The following is a 24,762-nucleotide window of genomic DNA, read 5'->3' as shown; positions in this document are numbered from 1 at the left end:
GCTAAGCTCATACAGGTCAGGCTGGGCAAAATGGGACCCGACCTGCCGAATCTGTGCCGCCGACCCCCACCCCCACCCCTTCCGTGTCCAGGCCGGGAGTCACACAGCCCAGCTCTCCACACCCGTGAGTGGCACTGCTTGGTCAGCGTGAACACAGGACACCCCGGGACAGAGGAGGACCGGAGCCCTTTTCCTGCTGCCTGCGGGGACCCCGAGGACGTGATCCCACACAGGACCCGATCTGGGCGGTCCAGAAGTCCTCTGGGTCCTGCTCGGGACCAAAGCACCCTCAGCACCCACACTCAGTGGACCGATGGGTTTCTTTTCTTGAGGGGGGGGGGGGGCGGGTGGTGGTATACCATGGAGCACCACCCTGTGGGGACCCCGTCTGGGCACGGCCCGCACAGGCCCTGGAGGTCCTGACCAACACCTAGAGGAAGGCGTCGCCACGAGGGGCTGCCCGGAGACGAGGTATGTGACGGGGGACCCCGGGGCTCCCTACTCCAGGGAAACGAAGACCCTCCCCGGGACATCAGGTCACACAGACAGTCAGGTCACCTCTCAAGACAGCCTCGTGATGGGCCTGTGAGAGAGGCCGCAGCAGCAGTGGACGCCCCCCCCCCCAACCCCGCACTCACTCCCACCCTGGGCCTGCCCTCCGGGTCTCAGACAACCCTGAGAGGCCAGCAGAGCACCGGTGGGGACACCGAGGCCAGGAGTTGTTCAAAGATCGGTCACGCGGATGACCCAAGGTCACACAGACGACCCAAGGCCACACAGAGAATCCAAGGCCACACAGCTCAACAGCACATCTAGGACTCGAACCCCATTTCCTGGGCCCAGATGCAATGTTCTCACCACTCATGACACCACCTGACCAGTCCAAGGCCCAACTGTGATGCCAGACCAAGAGGTGCAACACACTCAGAGCTCAGGTACGCTTGACTACAGTGGTTTAGAAATGTGTCCAAGTCTGGCACTCATCCCTCAAGAGACGGGGACGAATCCTCTTCTCTCAATGTGGGCCAGACCTCTCAACTCACTTCCACTGAACAGAACACGACAGAAGCGAGGCAACTGCCAAGGTGAGGTCATCAAAGGCCCCTGGTCACCTCCCTGCGCTCTCCTGGATCACTTGAGCCATGGGGAGGTCAGCTGCCAGGTTGTAAGGACAACCTAGGTACCTGTAGGGAATCCCACATTCAGGGAACTGAGGCCTCCAGCCAACAGCCAACTGAAGCATGAACCATCTCGGCAGCAGCTCCTCCAGCCGCAGGGGAGCCTTCTGATGAGACCACAGCCCCAGCAACAGTTCATTTACACCAGACTCTGGGCCAGAGCCGCCCGGCCGAGCCACTCCCGGATCCCAATGCGTTTAGGTTTGGCATAGCTTGTTACACAGCGTAAGGTAACTGCTACAGTGAGTGCCACCACCACGTCCTCTATTGATCACGACCCTCAGTCTCTATTTCCCTTCCTCTGTGGAAGTTCAACCACCTGCAGATACTCTGTACCTTCTTTACCCACAGAGTCTCCAAATCGGGCCCCTCTGATGCCATCCAAGGCCATTAACCACCTCCCTCTCCTTTCCCGCATTCCTTAGAGAACTGGCCACCACCTTTAAATCCTATCACCTCTAAGGGAAAGATGTCACTGTGCCCATTTTACAGAAGGGAGACTCCAGGCTTGGGCCCAAGGGCCAACAGATGGTCAACAGCAGGGCTGGGATTACCTGAACACAGCACCTGTGTCCCACGTACATAAAGCTGGTCAGGGCCCAGATCCAGACCCATCCTGGGGCTGGGGCAGGAGGGCCTGGCTCTGCTCCACCCCACAGCCCGCACCGCGTGCTGCCTCCTGACAGAGGGGAGGGGGAGCGGCAAAGTGAGGCAGGCGAAGCCGTCCTGCAACTCCCAGTGGCCGGTCCCCGTGGCCCAGGGAGCAGATGTGGAGGTCACTGCCCAGTGGCCATGTGACAGGCTGGCCAGCTGGTGACCCAGGCGGATACGCTGTGACCGCCAGCTGTCAGCGCTGGGCAGGAAGGTACACGGGTGGTCGAACAAGCAGGGAGCAGCCATGGGGCAAATCCCGGGGCAGACTCCAAAATGTCACGGGCCCCTTAAGGCCATGGGTGGGGGTCTTCAGGTGACAGCAGGAGGATCAGTTTTCTCATTTTTAGCCTTTTTACTTCTCTATGTTCTAGTTTTTCTGTAGCGAACCAGGTTTTTACAAGTGGGGGGCCCACAAAGAGACAAACTTGCCTGCATGAGTTTGGAATTACCAACAGGGGGATGGGGTCTTCCCCAGACCGGGGCCTCCTGCAGGGCAGATGCGGGAGCCGAGGGAACTGGGGTGCCCCTCCTGGAACCCGAACCCTCACCGACAGCCCCAGCCTTTCCCTGGTGACCAGGGTTCTGGGGGGCAGGTCCACCCTCTGCCCCTCCTGGACCAGCCGCCACCTGAATGTCACCGTCACACTCCTACTGGCATCCAGTGACACCCCACCCCCCTCTGAGCCTGCTCTCCCCCCTCCTTAAAGCCCGGCACGTGCTGCACAGGCCCCGTGTACAGCGCCCCCAGGCTCCTGGGGCTCCCCCAAAGTGAGCGTCCCTGTCGTGGTGTCACTCGTGGTCTCTGGGGCAGCTTCGGGCCAGGAAAGCTGCTCTGCTGATGTCAGGTCACTTAAAATAGAATTCCAAATGAGCAGCTTCGTTAGGAGAGTCTAAAATTAGCATTCCTCCTCCGCATGTGTGCATGGGGGGGGGGAGGGGGGGGAGGGGAGGCAGGGGCCCCGAGGGACCACCGGCAGCTGGGGTGACAGCCCCCTTGCACCTAGGACGTGGAAGGACAAAGGCCAAATTCGGGGGACCCAGAGACCCCGTAAAGGGTCACCTTGGACCTGCTGGGGATCAACACGGCCTCCGGGACCATAACCCCCGCCGTGTGCCTCGCCCCCCCAGTCACAGGCTCGGGGTCGCTTCAGGGCTGCTCTGCCCCCGGCCCTGCACAGGCAGGTGGGCCCCATACCCCGCCGCAGGTGCCACCGTGACCGTGGAAGCCCCAGCGGTGCGTGGAGAGGAGAGGGGGCCTCGGGCAGCCCTGCACCCTCGAGAAGCCCCGCAGGGGTCCCTATCCTCCCCCACGCCCTCATTAGAGAGGTATTTATTAACTTCTGAGCTCCTGGCCATCGACTGAGTTCTTGTCTACATTATCAGCTCATGTAAATTCATTATCCTAACAGCTGGGAATAAGCTCCACAGCACGAAGGCCAATGATGGATGAGGGCCGGGGGCTGGGGCGGCCCTGGGGGCAGGGCCAGAGCTCCCTCTCCGGCTGTACCAGCCCGACACACGGGGAGTTCAGGTGGCCTCCTGGCCGCCTCATTTGCATCACATGCTGCTGTCCACCTCCTGCCCCCTCGACCCCCCCAGGAGAAAAGAGCTGCCACGGCCAGACATCCAGAGCCGAGAGCCCCTGCCCTGTGCCTGAAGCTGAGGGCAGGAGAGGAAAAGCCACCAGGCTAACAGCATGCACCAAATCTCCAGCCCCCTCCTCCCCCGGATGGTGACGGTCTTTAGAAGCAAGGACTGCCCAGGGAGGCCATCACCCTTCCCGCTCCTTCTACCAAAGTGTGGTGTCCTTAACCAATGCTCTTTCCTCTTCCCTGCCCAGGTTTCTAATATGGCCAGAAGCAGTACAAAGTTTAAACCAAAAAAAAAGAAAAAGGCGAAGAAGAAATATCCAAGTGCAGAGGGGACGAGCCGGGCTGACGGCTCGGCAGACGTGTTCCAGAACCACCTTGTCGCCGGTGCTTCAGAACAGACCCCGATCGACTCCGAACGCTCCCAACAGCTGGACTTAAAAGGGGAGGGGGAGGCAGAACCCTAACACTCCATTAAACATGGTCGCGGCGCGGCTCCCCGCTCTGCGCGAGGGTGGAGGGCGTTATTAATCAGCGCGCCTCAGCCCCTCTCCAGCCTCCCGCTGATCCCGTAATTACCGCTGCCTTCATGCCGCTCTTCCGTGGCTCCAGACCTCAGGCCTGCTCCCTCCATGCTCTGTAATTACAAGCTAATAGCTGAGATGAATTTTCTGCTGGCTCCCGGTTCAAGCACCAACCCGCCCCCCTTCCCCTGACAGCCACCCCCCACCCCGGGTAATTACACCCCACGAGGCCAGGCCCAGCAGGGCCTCAGTTTCAGGCCCGCGTGCGCAATCTGGACTTGGATTCTCTAATCACCCCCCCTTGGTAATTTTTCATTACCGCAGAGAGAAATGTTTGTGAACAAATACAAGTGTCCCCCAGCTCAGGGCCTCCATGCCACCCCCCCCCCCACCAAAGGGGCGATGCTTCTGCAGTCCTAACAAGGCTGGGGTCACCTGAGCAGAGACCCCAGCAGGCAGCGGCGGGGGGCACCACGTGATCCCGGGAGCCTGAGCGGCTTCATAATAAATTCATTATTATATTTGCCTTCGGCGTGTTCTGAGCTCACTCGCACGAAGCAATTTTTCTTGGGGATGGGGGTAGGGGTGGCGCCTGGGAGAGTCAGGAAGGCCTCTGGCTCCCGGATACACACGGGTGGCCTGCTTTAGGCCTTAATGTTCTTTTTCAATGATGGCCACCCTCTCAGGTTGTAGGTTTCTAAGGGGACTGAGGCCTTTTCTTGCCCGGAGTCCCAGAACTGGACGTACTCCCCAAGGCTAAGGCCCCAGTAACCGGCAGACCGAGCCAAAGCCATTTCGTTTTGGCTTTGGGGACGGCCGTAGCAGATGGCCTGGATCCTGACCCGGAACCAGAGGGAAGGACTGAGGCGGGGGTCGGGGGGAGGCCAGCCTGTGTGTCCAGAGACGACCCTGGCCGGGGAGTAAAATGAGTAACAAGGCAGCTCATTTTATGACGAGACTGCCATCGCCCCCCTCCGACCCCACACAGCCCTCTCGGTCAGCAGCGTTTATGAAGTCACTACAGAACGGGGAAGGCAGGAGCTTACGAGCTGCAGAAAGTGTCTGCCAGGACCCCAGTCAATGGGAACGGGAGCCCACCCCTCCCAGAGCCAGCACCACGGCGTGAGCTGTTTGCAAAGCTAACTTCTGGGGTCCCCAGGCAGCCACGGCAGATGGGTTCAGCAACGCCCCGCAGCTGCAGCCAATGGGGGGGTAGGGGCAGGGTGGGGGCCGGGTAACATTTAGGGGCCCCCCCTTGCCTGCGCACTGCCATGTCAGCGACACTGCTTGGGGGGGCTCTCCGGAGGCTGAATCCAGGTCCTGGGGTGAAGAGCGTTCAGGACAGACACCCACACACGGGAGTCCCTCGGGGCAAGGGTGCCAGGTAACACCGGGAGGTGTAGGTGGGGCTGGGGCCCCCCAAGCTGGTTCACGGGGCGGCAGCTCCTGGGTGGACAGGAGAGCAAGGGGTTCTCTGTTGCCTGAGGACAGCGATGGGCACGGGGTTGGCGCCCGGAGCAGCCCGCTGACAGCGGCCTCCAAGGACAGCCTAGGGGTTGAGGTTCAAGGCCTCAGACACTCGGGAGTCCCGGAGGTTCCGGTGGATGCAAAGGACGGAAGTCAGGCAGCAGATGGCAGCAACATTTGAGGGCGATTATTCTAAGCGGCCGCTGCGTCTGGAACAGCCTGGGACGGGCAGATGAAGGGCGGGCAGCAGCCAGGGGGCGGCGGGCGGCCTGGGGTGGGGGGCAGGCAGAAAGCTGGCAGCCCCGGGGAAGCGCACAATTAACACAAAAAAGGCTGAGAGGCCGGGTCAAGGGTGGCGCCCGGGACCCCCGGAGGCGGTCCTTAACAATGGCGTCAGCAGTGACAACAACAAGGCCTGGCTTTGCCCAGAGCGCCCCAGTGACCCTTCACAGTAACTCCAGGAACAGACCCCAGGCAAACAGGTCACCCGAGGAGCCTCCCACATGGCCCATCCCTACCCCCACTCTACAGATGGGTAAACTGAGGCTGGAAGAGTCATACCCTTGTCTGGGGTTGCGTGCTGAGAGATGCTGGGGTGGCAATCCAGTTTTCCTTGCGGCTGTGCCAGCAATTTCCCTTTAAACAAGAAGACACTGGAAAAGACCCCCCCACCTCCTAGGGGTCACGTCCCATCCTGCAGGCTGCTGTGAGCGCCCACCTACATGCTGCATCATTTTGCAGATGGTACCAGGGAGGGTCAGAAGTGGCACAGAGCCAGGGAGTAAGAACAGATCTCACCTTGGGGCCCACCGCACCCCCTGAATCCCACATTCCGGCAGCTCCGTGCTGGAGGGCACACAACCCCAGGAGCAACTCCTTTGTGTGCCCGGGGCCCCTGAGCTAACCAGGCCGCCTCCTTACAAAGGAGCCCTTTGAGTGGAGCCCGGAGGCACGGGGTGCAGGACGCAGGTGGGGGTCAGGGGTCCCAAAGGACAGGAACCCAACCTAGCCAGAAGGCGGCGGCCAAACGCCTCCAAGTTTCCACGCAGCGGCAGGCCAGGGCCGGGTGGTGGGAAAACAGGCCAGGAGGGCAGGGGTCAAGGCCAGGTCCTTCTCCCAAAGGGAAGAAACCTGACCGGGAGACCAAACTTTGAGGAGCATTGAGAAGAGGAAGCAGAGGCCACTGCTGACTGAACGGGGCCTGCCCAGCCCCAGGGCCCAGGAATCTAGGTGTTTAGACAGCTCCTGCCCTGCCCTGCCCCTCAGGTGAGGAGAAAGGATCAGAGAACAGAAGAGCATTTGTCCCTTCAAACAATTATTATTATTTTTAATTCTGGGGGGCTGCGTTGGGTCTTTGTTGCTGCACGTGGGCTTTCTCTAGTTGTGACGAGCGGGGGCTCCTCTTGTTGCGGAGCACGGGCTTAGCTGCTCCCCGACATGTGGGATCTTCCCGGACCAGGGATCAAACCCGTGTCCCCTGCATTGGCAGGCGGATTCTTAACCACTGCGCCACCAGGGAAGTCCTGCCCCTTCAATGCCGAGTGGGTGTTGACAAAGCTGTCTGTGCGGGGCGGGCATCTCCACCTGCACCCTCAAGGCCCAAAGGGCACTCAGTAGGTCCTCAGCCTGCAGAACAGGTATGTCAGTCCCACCTCCACAGTGCACAGCCTACCGGATTCACCGTGGAGAAGGGGGATGCCTGGCCCCCTGCTCAGGCAGACGGGCAACTTCAGAGTCTCACATGGCAGGACCACCAGGAGTTAAGTCAAGGAATTGCATCCTCGTTTGGAAACCAGCCAGAAGATGGGGATCCGGTCCTGGCTCCCCCGAACCTCATGGTGGGGGTTCCTGTCGGGTCCTCATGTGGTCTGAGCCTCAGTTTCCCCATCCATACCCCGGGGTTGGGGTGGGGGGACTAGACAGCAGGTGGCAGGGGCTAAGCGGGCCGCCTTTAATCCATCAACCTGTTTATTTGGCCTGAAGTCAAGACATGTTTAAATGTGAATCAATGGGGACTTCCCTGGTGGTCCAGTGGGTAACACTCCATACTCCCAGTGCAGGGGGCCCGGGTTCGATCCCTGGTGGGGGAACTAGATCCCACACGCAGGCCGCAACTAAGAGTCCACATGCCTCAACAAAGATCCCGTGTGCTGCAACTAAGACCCGGTGCAGCCAAAATAAGTAAATAAATAAAATATTAAAAAATACAAATTAAAAAATTAAACATGAATCAATGGATGATATCTTAAAACTGGTTTCAAGTCAAAATGAAGATTTCCCGTTTCCCTTGAAAAAGTAGGAGCCGCCAACCATAATCCCGAGCGTGGCGACGGTCCCTTCGTCTGTCCCTAGGCTGCCAACTCGCCAGAGTCCCCGCCACTCCCTACGGTCGCAGGCTGGTTGGCCCCTCAACGCCACAGGTCTCTCCAGCTTAGGAACTATGTGGGTTTGGGTGACGAGCAGGGTCCACAGGAGATTAATAAACGTGCGCACGGCCGAGATGCTCAGCACGGATGTTGGCAACACCTCCGAGCAGATTCAGCAGCAAGAGGTCAACCCCTCCACCCTCAGCTGCAGGGGTGATGCCGGCGCCTGTCAACCGCAGCTGGGTCCCACGTGAATCAAAGCCAGGACCTGCCTCGAGTTATGTTTTTGTGGGGTTTTTCTGCTTTTGCAGAAGTTCCATTCTCACAATGGTTCCAAGTGACACACCAGACCCCCTGCCCAGAAAAACATATCCACTGAATTCTGCACATACTTTGACCATGTTCACAGAAGCCCATCTGTAAACCCCACAGGGATGTGTGTGTAGAGGTGGCTGGCACCCATGAACCCGGATTATAGACGCCTAGAGCAAAGAATTCTTTACGTATCAAACGCCGATACTAACACCCTCCCCCAATATATTCTACCCAGGCCAATGGAGTCCAGGGTGTCAAAGATAAAATACTAAGTTCTTATGGTGCTTCCATGGTCCAAGTTCTAATGGTGTTTCCTCACCTGGGCTCATCTGCCATCTTCAAAGCCCTATGTACCATGCCCAGACATCAGAAAATGCCCCACTGGAAAAAACCAACTACCCTGCAGCCAAAGTGGGCTTCAGAACAGGACCACCAGGTAACATTTTGCAAAAGCAGTCACAAGCCACCAGCCATGAGCTCCCTAGTCCCATCCCTGCCACACGCCAGGTCAAGCCAGCCACCTTCCTCTGGCCACAGCCATCGTCCACCAACTGCTGAGCAGCAAACTGCCTAGGCCTAAATAATCCTTCACTTTCTCCAAAGAAACAAACAAAACCCCCTCCACAGCTCCAGCTGGGAACTTGTAAGGTTCCTGCACCCCAGGCAGGATGCCGAGGCCAGAACTGGCTCTCACAGGTACCAGGCTTCACCCCCCAGGACTCTTGGGTCACATGGCGAGGAGCAGTCGGATCTACACCCGAGACCTGCCGTGGGTGCAACAAAAGCCGAGGCTGATCAAAGGGTTCTCCTCCCCTTGTGGGCAGAATGGATGTCCTTGGAGGCCAAGGGCTGAGGGGCGCAGAGGGGACCCCAGAATTGAGTAAATAAAGGTCTGGGTTGTACAGGTGGGCAGAAAAGCGAGTCCCTGCAACTCTTTCTGGAGGAATCTAGCAACATTTAAAGATGTGTCAAGCCTTCACGCCCAGCCCTCTCCCCTCTGGAAATGTAGCCAACAGATCAGTCCCGAGGTGTGAACACACCCATGGGGGGCTCGCTGCACGTGACACGGACACGGCTGGAAACTGCAGCGTGAAACCCTGAGGCCCGCTGAGCGCCCTGGCTGGGGAAGCCCGGCACGGACACCACACCACACCACACACAGCTCCTCACAAGGAGGAAGGCGACGCAGTCCTGCCTGTTTCAACTTGCAAACCAGCTGTTTGGTTAAAATACACTCCCTGGGCCCAGGTTACAGGCTCCCGCGACTGGCACCCCTACTAAGGAAGTCCTCCTTAGTCTTATAAGACACGTATTTAGGTGAAAACTGCATCTTGAAAAAAGCTAAGTCGACGTCTTCAGAAAGGAGAAAAGCCTGGCCATCAATCTGATTTATTTTTTTAAATTCATTTTTATTTCTTCTTTTTTTTGGGGGGCTGCATCGGGTCTTCCTTGCTGTACGCAGGCTTTCTCCAGCTGTGGTGAGCTGGGGCTACTCTTCATTGTGGTGCACGGGCTTCTCATTGCGGTGGCTTCTCTTGTTGCGGAGCATGGGCTCTAGGCGCGTGGGCTTCAGTAGTTGTGGCACGTGGGCTCAGTAGTTGTAGCTTGCGGGCTCTAGAGTGCAGGCTGGCTAGTTGTGGCGCGTGGGCTTAGTTGCTCCGCGGCATGTGGGATCTTCCCAGACCGGGGCTCGAACCCGTGTCCCCTGCATTGGCAGGCAGGTTCTTATCCACTGCGTCACTAGGGAAGCCCCATCAATCTGATTTAAAACCTACAATCTCAGCCCACACTTCCACCCCCCCTTGGGAGCCCAAGCAGGAGCGACCAGAAATCCTTTTCAAGAGTCCATCGAAACAGGGCCCTGAGAGCCCACAGGGCAGAGCCACGGGGGCTGATCCTGAGCCTCAGTGTTCTCGTCCTATAAATGGGGGCAACTACCCTTCCCCACTCATGAGGCGGCAGGGGCCGACCACACAGCCCTGCCACCTCTGGGATGCAGAAGTCCCTCCAACACTGTCATCTGATGAAGAATTTTAGCTTTACACGTATTCAACTTTGATATCTAGTCTAGCACATCCTCACATGTTTAAGTCAACAGAGAAAGACCAAATATCCTATGTAAAAAAGTTACAAAAATGCATTCAAAGATAAACGGACACCAGGAATTCAGTAGGACAAATCCGCTCATGTCCCCTGGTTTTCCATTTCACACCTATTACCAGCGGTCTGATGGCACGTAGGCAGGAACCCCCGCGGAGGCAGAGGAGGGCAGACAGACGAGCTCCCATGGGGCCCCCCGTTTCTCCCAACTAACAGTCAAAGCGGGGTAATCCCTACCCCGCAAGCCAGACCCTCGGGGGAAGATAAGCAGCAGAGAACACAACCCCACCTCACGCGTGTCACACAAAGGTGGCCAGCCCTCCCGCCCCCCCAAACAGGCTCCGGCTCAGCTCAGGGGGAGAGGAGACCCAGGTTAGCACAAAGGAGGCCTCTGCCCGCCCCTGCTGGCAGGCCTGGCCCTCCTCAGCTTGACACGTGGATTTCCTTGAAGACGGCGTAACCCGACCAAAAGCCTGCCGATCAATTCCTTTTATTGCTGCCTGTGGCCACAGATGCGCCATCAGAGCGCAGGAAGGGCCGGGCTGGGGAGGGGCCGCCATTTCACCTCCCTCCTCCCCACCCGGGGTGCAATCCCACCCACTGCCATCAAGATGGGCGGGGGGGGGCAACAAGTTGCTGAGCAAGGGGGGAGTGTGCGGGCACGTGATCAAGACCCTGGGGGTGGGTGAGGCCCCAGAAGAACACGTCTGGCTGCTGCAGCCCCAAGAGGGGAGGGTCCGCAGGGGCTGATTTGGCACCTTGAGCCTCTGGGTCTTGGTCGGAGAAGTGGCCACCGCCCCTCCCCACACCAAACATTGCCAAGGTCAAGGTCTAGGGGAACAGAGCCTTCTAGGCTTCACAAGTTAGAATCACAGGGATCCTAGAGCCACTGAGTTGGGAAGGATCTGCGTGCTTCTGACATGCCCTTACACAACAGCTCTCAGAGTCAGGCGCTGCTCTGAGCGCTTTATAAGAAAGCATTTAACCCCCGACAGCCCAAGGACACGGGTGCCGCTGCCTTTCCCACTTTACGGACAAGAAAACCGAGGCCCGGAAGGAAAGCATGCGAGGTCATACTGGTTGAGCCAGAGGTGGACGTTAACGTCCTGCCCAGAAACTGACCACCATATCGACAGACACTTGGGGGCTAATCCCAGGCCCCCGAGGCTTTCAGCCCCTCCCCTGCAATGACCCACTGAGGGCAGGCTGCGGCATACGTTACGTCATCTAAACCCTTACCTCTGAAAAAGCCTCTGCAGCTCCATCCTACCGATGGGAAACAGCTGGGGCTACTGATGGCGGTGGGAGGGCTGATGTCCTCATTTGCCCGTGGGATGCCCCCCACCCGGGTCTGGCCACCCCAAAGCCACGGCAACGTGCAACTCCTCACACACGTCGAGTCCTCCAGCTGGAGGAACCGGTTCCAGAATTGGAAGGCTTGGCCAGAGCTTCAGACAGGCACAGAAGCCACCCATCCAAATACAACTCTGCACTTGAAGGCCCCTTTAGGAGAAGGGCTTGCAGCTCACCAGGGGCAGGTAAGGAGTATTACCTTCAGGAGTCGACCCTAGGTTAACACAAAGCCCAGAGCCACCCAGTGACCCAGTGATGGGGTCGTAGGCACTGCTTCTCCACCGCCTCCCCGGCTGGAAGAGGACTACCCAGTCCCACGTATTTCTGGGGCGAACAGGGCAGACTCCGGCTTCCCACGTGGGACCCCAGTTCTCCTTAAGAAGCATGAACCCACCTTCCCCCTAGGAGAGGAATTCCTTGCCCACTCTGCCCCACGCCCCCGGCAGAAGGCCCTTCTAGCTCAGCTGGGGGTTTATAAAATAAAGATGTGCGGGCCCCACCCCTAGAGTTGGGTCTTAACTGGTCACAGGTCCGGCCTGGGAGTTTTAAGTTCCCCAGGTGAGCCTAAAGTACAGCCAAGAATGAGCACTTGGTCTGGGGGCTTCCTGCTCCCTGCACACCTCCTTCCTCGGTTGAAAGTCACCTCCCAGAGACCCCCCCAAGTCCAACCAGGACCCCACAAAGCCTCAAGTTCAGCCAGATCCCCTCTCTTCCACGGATGCTTGTGAACTCTGGTCCCCCTCCCCCATCAGCAGCCCAGATAGGCTTCTCTCCAGGCCTGGCCTCCGTCCCACCCTCTCCAGAGGCTGCTCTCACTTCCCCAGCTCTGCGGCAGCTTCCGCTCTGAACCAGCGTGGGGAAGGGAGGGGAAGGTGGTCTCAGGGACCCCTGGGATTTGCAGCTGACTAGAGAATTCCAGGCGGAAGAGCAGCCCCAGCAAAGACAGGGCAGGGAGCATGAACGCCCATGGTTCCATCCTGCTGGGGCAGAGGCGCAAGCGAAGAGGCTGGTGGGGAGAAGCTGCCGAGGGGAGATTAAAAGCCCCCCCGCCGCCCCCCGCGCGTTTTGGCCTCTAGAGCGGCCCCGGCGGTGTTAGCTGTGTGCATACCTCCCAGCAGCGCGCACGGACCAGGTTCTTAGCAGGCGCTCAATAAATTCTCATTGACAGGAACACTCCCAAACGTCACCTCCCGCCTGTGGCCTCAGCCAGGGAGCAAGGCCAGCGTGGGGAAACCACACTCGGTGAGAGAGGAAAGCGAGTGGCCAAGCTGAAATGTCACCCGAAACATGGATCCCTGTAGCTTAGAAAAACAGCTCTGCCGGCAGAAGCGGGGGAGGGGATGGGACGGGACAGGAGGGGGGCCGGGCGGCCTCACGCAGCCCTGTGCTTTGGAGGCTGCCGCGTCGCCCTCACAGAGGTAATTAACGCGCTGCCACCCAACCCCAGCCTGGCGTGGACTTCGAGCAACCCAGGCTGGGAATTCCAAGCCTTCGGATGGGGCCAGGAAAAACCTGCCTTGCTGGCTGACTCCACAAGGCCCTGCGAGTTGCCGGGGCAAGAGCAGAGACGTAGCAGCCAGGTCTTGCTCACCTGTGTTCTTCTGGGAAAGCAGGAGCCGCGGGCACCCACCCTTCAGGAAGGGGCTCTGAGCCCAGAAGCCCTTCCTCCTTCAGAGAGGGGAGAGGGGAGCGGGGACGCCACCTGCCAAAGGGTCAAGAGCCATTAGAGACTGAGTGGGCTGGGGAGGTGTCCGGCTTGGAGGTGCAGGACCCAGGTCTGCCACAGAGTGGCGCTGTGTGCAGTTTGCTCTGTCTCTTCCAGACAGAGGCCAGAGATGCTGAACCCAGAGGCAGGCAGTGTCTTCTGCTCTGAAACCCCAAGGCTCTCTCGGATCTGCAGCCCCTGACCTTCCCCCAGACGGGGAAGTTAGGAGGCCAAAGGTCTGCCCGCGGGCACGGTTTGGCAAAGGCCATGGGAGCTTCCAAAGGGGTCCGCTGCTTGCCGTGGGCTCGGGTGCTGGCCCCATGCTCCTCTGGGCCTCAGTGTGCCCACTGTTAGGGCACTGATTCCCAGGCCCAGTCTGCACATTAGAATCACCCGCGTAAATCTGAGAACTCTCCAGGCAGGAGCCACAAACCCAGAGACTGTGGCTTAACTGGGCGGTGGGGGGGGTGGGGGTGGGGAGGAGGCTGGCAAGCAGCAGCTGCAGAAAACCCAGCAGGGGGCTCTCTAAACCCTTTTCAACTCTAGCAAGCCAGGATTCGGAAAGCTGTCCCCACCAGGCCAGGGCCTGGCCCCAGAGATATGACGGTGCCTGGAACCCGGACGGGCCTCCCAGCCTCCCCTCCCAAGGCGGGGCTGACCCCGGGTCGCTGGCCTGGCCGCTCACCAGCTCCAGACTCGCACCGCCCACGCGGTTCACAGAAAGGAAAATCTGAGTGTCAAAAGCCTGGCTGGCTCCTGCGGCCCCCCCCTTCCCTCCTCACCACAGTGAGACAAAGTGACAAAGGCCAACCCGGCACCCCCTTTCACCCAGGGGTCAGGACTGTGCTGATAGGGCCCGTCGTGAAGTTATCCTTGTAGCTGTTATCACAGAGCCAGGCCTGCGGAGAGCTTCCGAGTCCCCGGGGCAGGCGGGGCGGCGACTCCCCTGCGAAGCCGGCAGCCGGGATGACACACTGCCCGTCCAAGCCTGCGCCCTGGGCCCCCGTCACCTGTGGCGCGGCCGGGCTGAGTCAGGCGGTGGCCTGAGCCTCAGGGTCTGGGTGGAGGCAACCCATAAACACGAGCTGAGCAACACTTCCATGCCCTGAGCTTAAGTAATCCTGAGGGCAGCCCAGAGGCAGCCTGCTCACCTGGGGTCCCCCCACCTTCCCCTGGGAGGGGGGGGGCCGAATCCCAGGGGAGAGGGCCCAGCCAGCCAACCAGGGGACATCTCAAAGTGCCCCAACGAGACCTTCTGCCCTCCCGTCCCTCTGCCTGGAAATCGGCTTAGGCGGGGAGGTTCCCACCCAGAATCCGCTGGGCCCTTTGTTCCAGCTTTTCACAAAAGCAGCCCTTTTTTTCATCCGGTGGTCCCGCTTTTTGTTTCCAAACCACAGCCTGTGTGGGCCCCAGATAAGGCACTGCAGGGGTTAACAAGGGTTTAATGTATTTTAGACGCACTTCCCAGACAAAGGCCAGTTTACAAAACAAGAACCAAATCGACTCAACTCAGCTGGTATCCACCACCCAGCCGGCGGGCAGGTGCTTTCCCCGCCGCGCACACAGCCCTCCAAACTTAAAGCCGGCGCTCCAGCAAGGGACCCCGGCCCATCACGTGGGGTGTCGCGGCAACACTTCACCCAATCCGGGCGACCCCTTCTCCCCGGGACCTGCGCCTCAGTCTCCACTGCACACTTCGAAGTGGTCCCCTTGTCCCTCCCCCCCTCCTCCCCAGCTCGAGAGGGGGAGCGGGAAGGGGGAGGTGGGAGGGCGAGCCCAACTCCCGCTCCGCCTCCACGAAGGGAATTTAATTAGCCTGCTGGAGAGGCGGGCGGGCGGCCGAGGAGGTGTCTCTGGTGCTGCAATATAATTGAATCGGCTCCACTCGGTCGGGCCACTGGCCGCCCATCAGCGCGGCCGCCGGGCTGGGGGCGGGGAGGCGCATCCAGGCGGAGCAGGAAGGGCCGGGGAGGGGAAAAAGGACAGTGCGAGTGGGGGGCGGCGGATGCAATCACCTCCCACCTCCGAGGCTGGGGCAGCCATCTTCAGCAGGGGGGAGGGGCAGGGGAACGGCTCCAACAAGCGGGGGGAGCGGAGAGGGAGGAAAGAAGCGCCGGAGCCCGGGGCGCGCCCTTGGGAAGCAGGGCGTGGGGGTCGGAGACCCCGGAGGCTGCAGTCCCGCCCTCCCGGCGGTCTCCCTCGCTCCGAGGGAAGGGGGAGGGGAGAAAGACAAAAAAACCAAGACGTGCGGCCCCGGCGGGCAAGCGCCCCCCCCAGCCGCCGCCAACACCTGCCGCGGTGGGCGTACCGCCGCCCCCCCCTCGCTCCCTCCCCCGCCGCCACAAAGTTTTCACTCCGGAGCCGGAGTGTAGACAGCTCACCGAGAGCCCCCCAGCTCCCTTGCTCCCCACTCGCCGCACGTTCTAAGCGCCCCTCGCCGAACGCAGCCACCGAGCCCGAGCCCCGCGGCGGCCCGAGCCCCTGCCTGGAGCCCGGACGCCCAGGCTACGACTCGCCGCGGGCGGGGGGACCTTTGGTCGCATGCCCGCCCGCCTGGCTCTTATCGCCGTTCACACTCCGGGGGAAGTTGCCCCGGAGCCGTTGGCTGCCGCCTCGGCGGAACCCGCGAACTTGGAGAGGGGGGCGAGCGCGGAGACCGCCCCCCACCCCCCGCCGGCGCGGCGCGCTCACCTTTCATGCCAGGGCCCCGCAGCTCCGCCTCGCCTGACACATGCTGGAGCCACCGTCGCCCAGTGTTTGTCTAAACTGCTTATCTCACCCGGGGCTGCTCGGCGGCGGCGGCGGCAGCTCGGGCCCGCTGGGGAGGTGGAGCTTCCGGGGCCCCGGCCAAGAAACACCTGCTGCTGTCGCCGCCGCCGAGGACACACCCAAGCGCAACGCCGCCCACTCCCGGGCCACTGGCTCGCTCCCGGCTCCCTGACCTCAGCCAGCGGGAGGTGTCGGGTTTCAGCCGCAAACACACGCGCGCGCGCGCACCGACGAGCGCCCGGGTACACCCGCGCGGGCACCCGCCCCTCCCCAGCCAGGCCGGCCAGGTGAGCCGAGGACACTAGGAGATAGGGGAAGTGCCACCCTCAGTCTCCCGGGGGCCCCTGGCTCGACTGCTCAGAGGTCCCAGATACACTGGTGTCCGAGACTAGGCACTTGCTTCCAAAAGTAGGGAACAGTCACTTAACAACACGCCCGCCAAGCGAGCAGCGCCCCTGCGTCTCACGACCGCTTCCCCGGCGCCTAGAACAGTGTCTGGCACAAAGCAGACCCAACAAGGAGTGAACGAATAAACTCACGTGTTCTAGAGGCCTTTTGGAGGAAAACTTTCTCGGAGCCGGTGTCTGTGTTGGGGGAGGGGAGGGAGATACAAGGTCGGCTCTGTGCGTTTATCTTCCCCAAACCCCTCTTTCGGCCGCACCTCAAAAAAGTTGAATATTAAGAACTGGGGCCTATGTTCCTTCCTCCCCAGATTCTAGAAACTCCGCCTTCCCGTTTCCTTTGAAAGAACTTTTGGGAAGCCCACAGCGCGGGGGGCAGGGGGTAGTTCTTTAAAGAACCCACGTCCCAGCGGCTGGAGAGCCCACGGAGGCGCCGCTCCGCCCGGGGGGTCATTAAGTAGCTGGGGTTGCGGTCAGAGGCGAGGCCACCCGCCTCCAGAAACTGGCACGACCCACTGGGCCTCCGGCCCCAGAGCACCGCCTCCCCATTCCTGGCACCCACCCCCCCCCCCACCTCACCCAGGCACTTGACAGACTGGAATGACTCAGGGAGCGTCCTGAAATTCCTGGGCACCCACAAGCAGCACGGCGAAGAATGGCGGGCCCCAGCCTCCCCCAAACGCCGGGCTCCGCCCCGCCCCCACCGGCGGCGGGCACAGACGACCAGCCTCGAGCCCACCCCCAGCGCGGCCCGCGTCTCCCGGAAGCGCCGAGTTAATGGGCGCAGGCCTCGCCCGACGCCCCTGGCCCTGGCGCATTCCGGAGCCCCGGGCTCCGACCCCGCGCGTCCGAAGCTCCCAACGTTGCTCGGATGGCCCGGGGTCTCTCCCCGTACATCCTCTTTTGAAAATCCTCTACAGCTTTCATACTTTTGAGCCCGGAGGCAAACCAGTACCCACTCCCCGGCTCCCCCGCCCCAAGCGGCCGCCCTTGCGCCCCGCTGCGGGTTTCAACTTTCGGCCGCCGGTGCCAGCCCGCGCTTCTGCCAGCCCCAAACCTGCCCCGGGACATGCCCGCGCCGCGCTTGGCAGGCGCGCACGCAGCCGTCCCCGCGGGCCCAGCCTCCCCCGCCTTCCCTCCTCCCTCTCTCTCCCTCTCTCCCTCCCTCCCCGCGCCAGTCCGGATTGCGACGGGAGGGAGCGCTGGGCGCCTGCCACCCCCCATCCATCTGTTCCCGATGACGCTGGCAGGCCTGGAGCAGTCGGAGCCCGCGCCAGCGGGGAGCAGAACCCGCCTGTGTGCCCGCTGGGGGGCTAGGGGTAGGGCCCGGACGGGCGCCGCCAAGCTACCCACTCCCCTGCTCCACCTTCCACCGAGCGCACGCGGATCGGCCCCTCGCCTTGCACAAGGCTCCTGGCCGACCACAAACGAAAAAGGAAACGGACCTGCGAGGCCGAGCCGGGGGCCGTTACTGGCTTCTACCTGTGGGCGCCGGCCGGCCCTGGCACCTCGTGGGAGGGGCGCTTTCGCTTCACCACCCGCCTCGCTCCGGGCCGCGCCTCCCTCCTGCGGGCCTAGGCCTCCGCCCGACGACGCTTTAATTTACGCACCACACGGTGTCTCCGTAGCGCGGCCTCCGGTAATTGATCCTCAGCAATGGCCGGCAGATTCACCGCGGCCAGGGCGCGCAGGAGGGGGTGCCTCCATCCACGCCTGGAGCGTCGGGGAGGGGGAGGGAGGAGTTAGAGAATTCAACAACGGGCCTAGGGCCTGAAAAACAAAATTAAAAACCTCTGGGGGCGGTTCCCTTTCCCACCTGGATTACAGGCTGCGGGGGGAGGGGAGTAACTTACAAATGAAACTACTCGCACCTGGACAGGAGTCTCCTCCCAGCCATGTCCAGGTCCCGACACCCAGGCCCCACCTCCCAATCTCTCTCACCGGGACGAGGTGCTCGAGCTTATTTCCCTTCATTCCTGGGGAGGCCCTCGTGGTGGTGGTGGTTTGCGGGGGGGGCGGGTGTCAAGTTCTTCCACCTGTTTGAGAAGGACCACGATGGCCAAACATGAAATTTTGTGGGGTGGCCACTGGGTTCATCATGTGGCTAGTTTTTAGAGTTGGCAGATCCCTCCCCTGTAGACATCTGGTTCCACTGCGTTGCGAGAGGGGTAGCCTGATCCCCGTTTCACAGATGAGGAAGTCGAGGCCAGAGTTGCTCAAGGTCACGTGCACGCTGGTGCAATGGGAGCTGTGCTGGGAGCTGCTCACACCTGCAGTCTCCCTTTCCAAGAACAGCCCGCGGAGGCTGCGGGGAGCTGCAGGGATCCCCAGCGACCGCCGGGGGGCAGCAGCGAGCTGGCCTGCGCGCCCTGGCCAGAAAATGCTGGCGGCCACCAGGAGGGCTGGCACAGCGGAGATGGATGACACTCATGTCAGCGCGCCGGGCCCGAGGAAATTAGTAATCCGGGAGCACGGCCTCTGAGTTTAAGGGTGGGAATTGCTCTCCTGCAGCCTGCGCGCTCCCCGCTAACGAGGTTTGTAGCTTGACTCTTAATTTCCCGCCACTCTGGGCTCAGGCTGGCCGCCCTCCATTTCCCTCCGGGGCCGTTCCTTCCCCTCCCGGTGGCAGCTCCCACCCCGCAGCCATTCCCAGCCCTCCCTGGGCAAAGCGCTCCTTCTCCGCACCTCCTCTCCCTCATTCCCATATGCCTGGAAACTGGGCAGAAAAAGAAGGTTCAGGGTAAAAGCACAAGTTTTTACCCAAGGCCAGGGTCAGTCCTAAGGTGGGGCGTATGGGGACGCTTTCCAGAGTGGGGACACCTACCCTGACGACCCTCCTCACCAGGGTCCTGCCTCCTTTTTGCCAGGGGCAACGGGATGCTTGGTGGGTGCCTGCCCGCGACCCCAGACTCGGGTCAATCTGAACTGTGCTTCCTGGAGCAGGAAGCAGAAATCAAAAAGCCCTCAGTTAAGGAAAAGCCCCAGGAGACCCATAAACTTATCCCCTGAGGCAACTGACAAGGGATCTCTGACGCAAAGAAAGGCATGCCTCTAACCAACATGGTGGGCATTTAGTCACTCAACAAACACACCAGCCTTCCAGATACAGAACTGGAAATGCCAGGCCCCGGGGGGGTTGGGGGTAGGTGCTGACAGGAGGGGCACTTCAAGGCAGCAAGGAACTGGAAAGACAGGAGAGCGGGTTGGCAACTTACCCATCACCACTACCACCACCTGGGCACCTACTAGTCAGGTGAGGTTCCCTGGATTGGAGGCACCACCTGCAACTGTCCCCCACCGAGTCCCAGCACGGATCCAGCCCCCGGCCTGTGAGGGGCCCTGGATACCAGGGAAGGGAATCCTGCGTCCCGCTCTTTATCATCTTGCGTCCTTTGGGATCGGCAGGACTCAGGCTAACCGTGTCGTCCACCCGAACCAGGTGTTCTAGCACATAAGGGCTGTACGTCACCGTCATCATTCCATCACCCCAGCCACCCCATTCAGCATCTGATTGGCAAACAAGCGTCAGGGACCTGGACGTCAGTGTGGGTGTGAAGGGAGGTTCATTTCTGCCATTTACCAAACACCTAACACGTGCCAAAGCTGCTCAACTCCTGTCATTTAATCCCCTCCGGCCCTGCAAGGCGGCCTCCTGACCTCCATCACAAAGCCTGGTGAGGAGACCAGAGAAGGTTAATTAACTTGCCTAGGGCACACACACATTCGATCCAAGCCTGATCCAGACCCTGGTTGTCCTATACCCAGCAGCATTTCTCCGTAGCTACCTGCTGTAGATATATCAGGGCCGGGCAGGGGGGGTGGGTGGGGTGCGTCGCAGCATCTGCATCTGGCCGTCCTGGTGTCCGAAAATCAGTCTCCCTTCCAGGAGGGTTGGGGGACCCACCACCCAGAGCCCCGAGATTTGCTCAGTCCCTCTGCATGAGTGATCCACTCACCCCAAGGCTACCAGCGCAGAGGGTACCGCCAGACGCCTCAAGGGCTGAGAAACAGGGGGCCTGCCCAGCCCCTCCTGCCCTGCCCTGCCGCCAAACCTCCATCGCTTACACTCCGAAGTCCCCTTTCTCTCTCCAGCCAGCTATCACTGGCCCAGAAATCCTCTCCATTCTTCAAAGCCCGGCTTAAATCTTATCTCTTCCAAGGAGGTTTTTCCCATCCCCGCCTCTGGAATTCATCTCTCCAGGCACCGAGTCCCACTCTTAGATGCCGATCGCACGCACAGGGCATCGGTCCTGGATAATGGGGGGGGCGGGGAAGAGGGTGTGTGAAATACAGATTCCCAGGCTGCCCCACGGAGCTATGGTCTGGGGTCAGGGTCAGGAAGGAGCACGCTTAGCAAGAGCTCGGGGCAGGACTGGGGGTGTCTGGGCCTCCCCAGTGATTGCTGGAGCCCCAGGCTCCCCTCCCCACACACCCCGAGAGACAGTGGGTACCCAGAGGGGAAGGGACTCTCGTCTCATAGCGGTGACACAGCCCCAGCCTCTGCACGTTCACATCTCACGCAGAGCCGCAGGAAGGATAAAGGGAAGGAAAACCATGGCAGCCCTCTCCCCTTCCCCCTCTGCCCCCCACTGCCCCCCCAGGGAGGAGCCAGGCTCTCCAAGGACACGGGGGCACATCCAGGCCTGGCCTGGGAAGCCTCCACCGACTCGCCGTCTCAGCCGGCTGTCCAGTAGCCAAGGTCACCCCCAGGGAACACGGGCCCAGACGACCCCGGTGGACGAGGTGGCAGGAGTTGGCCTCGTAACCCAGGGCTGCCCCAACACTTCCTGCCCTTTCAGTGCCGGCCTCCAAGCTGCACCCCCCTCACAGCTGCACTCCTTCACAATCAGTTAACAGCTGTTTTGCATAGATTTTCAATTCTAATTGCCGCGCTTTGTGAGCCGCCGAGCCCCGGTGAATGGGGAAGCCGCAGCACGGCTAGAAAGCAGGCGGGGAGGGGGGACACTCCAGAGGGACTCAAAGGAAGCCAGTGTGCGCGCCAGGCTGGCTGCTTTTATTTTTATTTTTTAATAGAAGAATACCCACTAACTGCCCCCGCTCCAGCTCCTGCCTCTTCTCCTGGAGCCCAGAATCTGAAGGGTGCCCCCCCCCCCAACCTTGGGAGGGATGCCCACTCCCCTGCCCCCGCCCCTCCCCCCTCTGACCCCCCCCCCGACACAGTACCCCGGGGGGCAGCTTCCAGCTCCAGAGCCGCTGCAGGAGCCAGCGCTCCGCTCCCCCTCCACCCCCCTAGCCCCCCAGGCTCTCCAGTACCCAGATTTGGGAAGCTAATTGGACAATAAAGTTGAGCAGCGAGGAAACGCGCTCTCTGGAGACAGCTGGCATCTATAAAAGAGAAATATTTGCATTTAAAACCTTTAAACTTTATAGGGCAGGCCAGGCCGAGGCAGGGGGAGGGTGGATGGAAGGGGGTGCTCGGACTCTCGGGCGGGCAGCGGCTTGGGGGGAGACCTTACGGGCTGCTGGGGGTCCACGGAGGCCCTGAGGCTGGTAGTTCTGAACTTCTCTGCCACCGGCGACTCCCCGCCCCCCTCCCAACGCCCCTGCTACTTCCTGCAAGATACCAGCCGTCCACGCAGGCCTGGGTGGCCTTGCCACGGGTCAAGCACAAACCCTCCTAGCTCCCTGCCCACCTGGGAGCCCAGGCATTCCGTGGGAGTCCTGAGGCCTTTCCAGGCCAAGCACGCGGGGCTGGGGTCCACACCCTCCTGGTGGGCCTGCCTTGGCCGCTGCCCATCCCCCAGCCACCTCCGCAGAGCTTCAGGCTACTCTCCCCAAGCGGTTCCTCCCCCGGGCCCGCTGGCTGAGTCGTCGCGTCGCGGGGAAGTGGCCCCCAGGCTGCAGCTTCCAGCAAGAAAACAGTCTGCAGGAAGGCCCAGCGCTTCCCCATGCCGTGTGCACACCCTAAATGTACAGCAGTGGGAGCACGCTTGACCTTGTCTGTACTCAGAGCCCCCTAGGGCAGTGCCACCCCATTGCCCGGATGGAGAAATGGGGGCTGGCAGGGCCCCTCCCCCTCCAGGCTGCTGTCTGGGGTTGGGGGGCCGGGTTTTCATTTCTTCGCATGCCTAGTTCCCACTTTTCATATTTGAGAGAAACCTGGCCGCGTTTTCCTACTGTCAACATTTGTGATGTAAAGCCGGGAGAGAATATGTTCCTGAGTGGTCTTATTTTAGCAGGCTTTTATGAGATCTCAGCTCCGCAGCCCGTCTACCTGGCAGGCCTGCAATGAGGGGGCGTGCAGTGTAGACTCCCAGGCTCTGCTTTCCAGGGCAGGAGCAGAAACTTCCAGGGTGGAGGGGGGCGGCAGAGAATGTGACCGAAATCAACGGCACGTGAGTAATTTTCAACAATGTCAATTAAGCAAAAACCACACCAGAAACGTCCCCTGTGCCCTGGAGCATCGTGTCCTCACGACTTCTGTTCTCATCAGGAAAACACTTCAGTCCCAGCAGTGCCCGCTCAGCTCTTGGGCCACGTCCTGGCTTGGCGTTCAAGGCCCCGAGCAGCTATGAAACTGTCCTTCGGCTTCACCACACTCTACCTCCAGCCACGGAACCCCCATACCCTCACAGCTGATCTTTTTCACCATCTCTTCCTAAACACGACTTCCTAATCATCTTGGTAGGAACCATTCCAGGATCATCCAAAAATCAAATTTCAAAACATGGCTTCTGGGAAGTCCCTGGCGGTCTAGTGGTTAGGGCCCCGCGCTTCCACTGCAGGGGCACAGGTTCGGAGAACTAAGACCCCAGAAGCAGCATAGCTCGGCCAGAGACAAAACAAAACAAAACATGGCTTCTGAGAGTGCCCACTGGCATGTGGGAGGGAGGTGAGAGGGGAGGGGAGAGCGTCAAAGGACAGACACCTGGGCTGAGCCCGAGTGACGGCCACCTGGCCGGGCAAACAGCCACCTGGGTCACTGTGCACCACTTTTGCCAGCTGTTGACATGCAAGCAACACGACCCCTTCCCCAGCTTTAAAGTGAGGATTAAACAAGATAATAAGCTAGAAAGAGCCTTGCATGGTGCCTGGAACACAGTTGGAGCTCCACAGAATGACTTACATTTGGTGTGAGGAGGAAGTGGATGAGAAGGAGACAGCAAATAAAGTTTTACAAGGAAGCAGACGGGCGGGCAGGGAGGCCACATCGGCACTGGGGGGCATCAGGGCCTGCGACGGGGTCTGGGACCAGGCAGCGTTGGGCTGGCCTGCTCTCTCGAAAGGCCTGGCCTTTGGGCACAGCCCTGTGCTGGCTTCAGGGTCAGTACTACTGGCTGGTCATCTGCAGGGTCTGTGTAGCCAGATGGATGGGAGGAGAGCCAGAGAGAAGGGTGGGACCCAGTGGGCCACCAAAGGTTCTTGGCTTTGTCATTTTTTTAAATGTTGACTATACCCAGTCCTGACTTCCTTCTCAGAGATGTGTCCTCAAAATTATCCAGCCAACCCAAGTGTCCTCCCACGGATGACTGATAAACAAGTGTGTGGTCTGCCCATACGGCCGATTATTATTCAGCCATAAAAAGGAGTGAAGTCCTGATATTGACTCCAATGTGGATGAACAGTGAGACTTGAAAACATACACACAAAACCTTGGACATGAATGTTCGTGGCAGCATATTCATAATGGCCAGAAAATGGAAACAACCTAAACGTCCATCGACTGACAAGCGATTTTAAAAACCTGCGGTCTATCCACACAATGGAATATTATTCAACCATGAAAAGGAAGCAGGTACTGATCATGTGACAGCGAGGATGAGCCTTGCAAACAGTAGGCTGAGTGAAAGAAGCCAGACACAGTGCGTGAGTTCATAGGGACAGAGAGAGTACATGAGTGGTTGCCAGGGGCGGGGGGAGTGACTGCTGACAGATACAGGGCTTCCTTTTGGGGTAAAAAAAAAAAAAACTGTCGGGCTTCCCTGGTGGCACAGTGGTTGAGAATCTGCCTGCCAACGCAGGGGACACGGGTTCGAGCCCTGGTCTGGGAAGATCCCACATGCCGCGGAGCAACTAGGCCCGTGAGCCACAATTACTGAGCCTGCACGTCTGGAGCCTGTGCTCCGCAACAAGAGAGGCCGCGATAGTGAGAGGCCCGCGCACCGCGATGAAGAGTGGCCCCCGCTTGCCGCAACTGGAGAAAGCCCTCGCACAGAAACGAAGACCCAACACAGCCATAAATAAGTAAATAAATAAATTAAAAAAAAAAAAACTGTCTCGCGACAAGGTAGAGGTAGTGGTTGCACAGCTTCGCGAATGAATTAAATACCACTGAATTTGTTCACTTTAAAACGGTTAATCTTACATTGTGTAAATCTTA

General features: G+C 60.2%; 1 protein-coding gene across 15 annotated transcripts in view; it reads right to left on the bottom strand.

Moving 5' to 3' along the window:
• GSE1 (Gse1 coiled-coil protein) overlaps positions 1–24,762 on the bottom strand; it is a 421,108-nt gene that overhangs the window by 39,993 nt on the left and 356,353 nt on the right. For 2 of the 15 annotated variants that reach the window (XM_059905631.1, XM_059905638.1), the window contains exon 1: positions 15,943–16,127. The exons of 8 other annotated variants lie outside the window; for them this stretch is intronic. In XM_059905631.1, coding sequence (XP_059761614.1) covers positions 15,943–15,949 — 7 coding nt within the window. In that variant the 5' untranslated portion in view covers positions 15,950–16,127. Of the gene's footprint in view, positions 1–15,942; positions 16,128–16,559; positions 16,679–17,000; positions 17,027–18,031; positions 18,096–24,762 lie in introns of those variants that run through there. 5 more of the 15 variants (XM_059905632.1, XM_059905633.1, XM_059905634.1 and 2 more) reach the window with 5 other exon arrangements.

This window comes from Balaenoptera ricei, chromosome 19 (genome assembly GCF_028023285.1).
Source record: "Balaenoptera ricei isolate mBalRic1 chromosome 19, mBalRic1.hap2, whole genome shotgun sequence".
NCBI classification, from domain to species: domain Eukaryota; kingdom Metazoa; phylum Chordata; class Mammalia; order Artiodactyla; family Balaenopteridae; genus Balaenoptera; species Balaenoptera ricei.
Note: the sequence above shows the minus strand (reverse complement) of the source record. Positions and strands in the feature narration are given on the sequence as shown.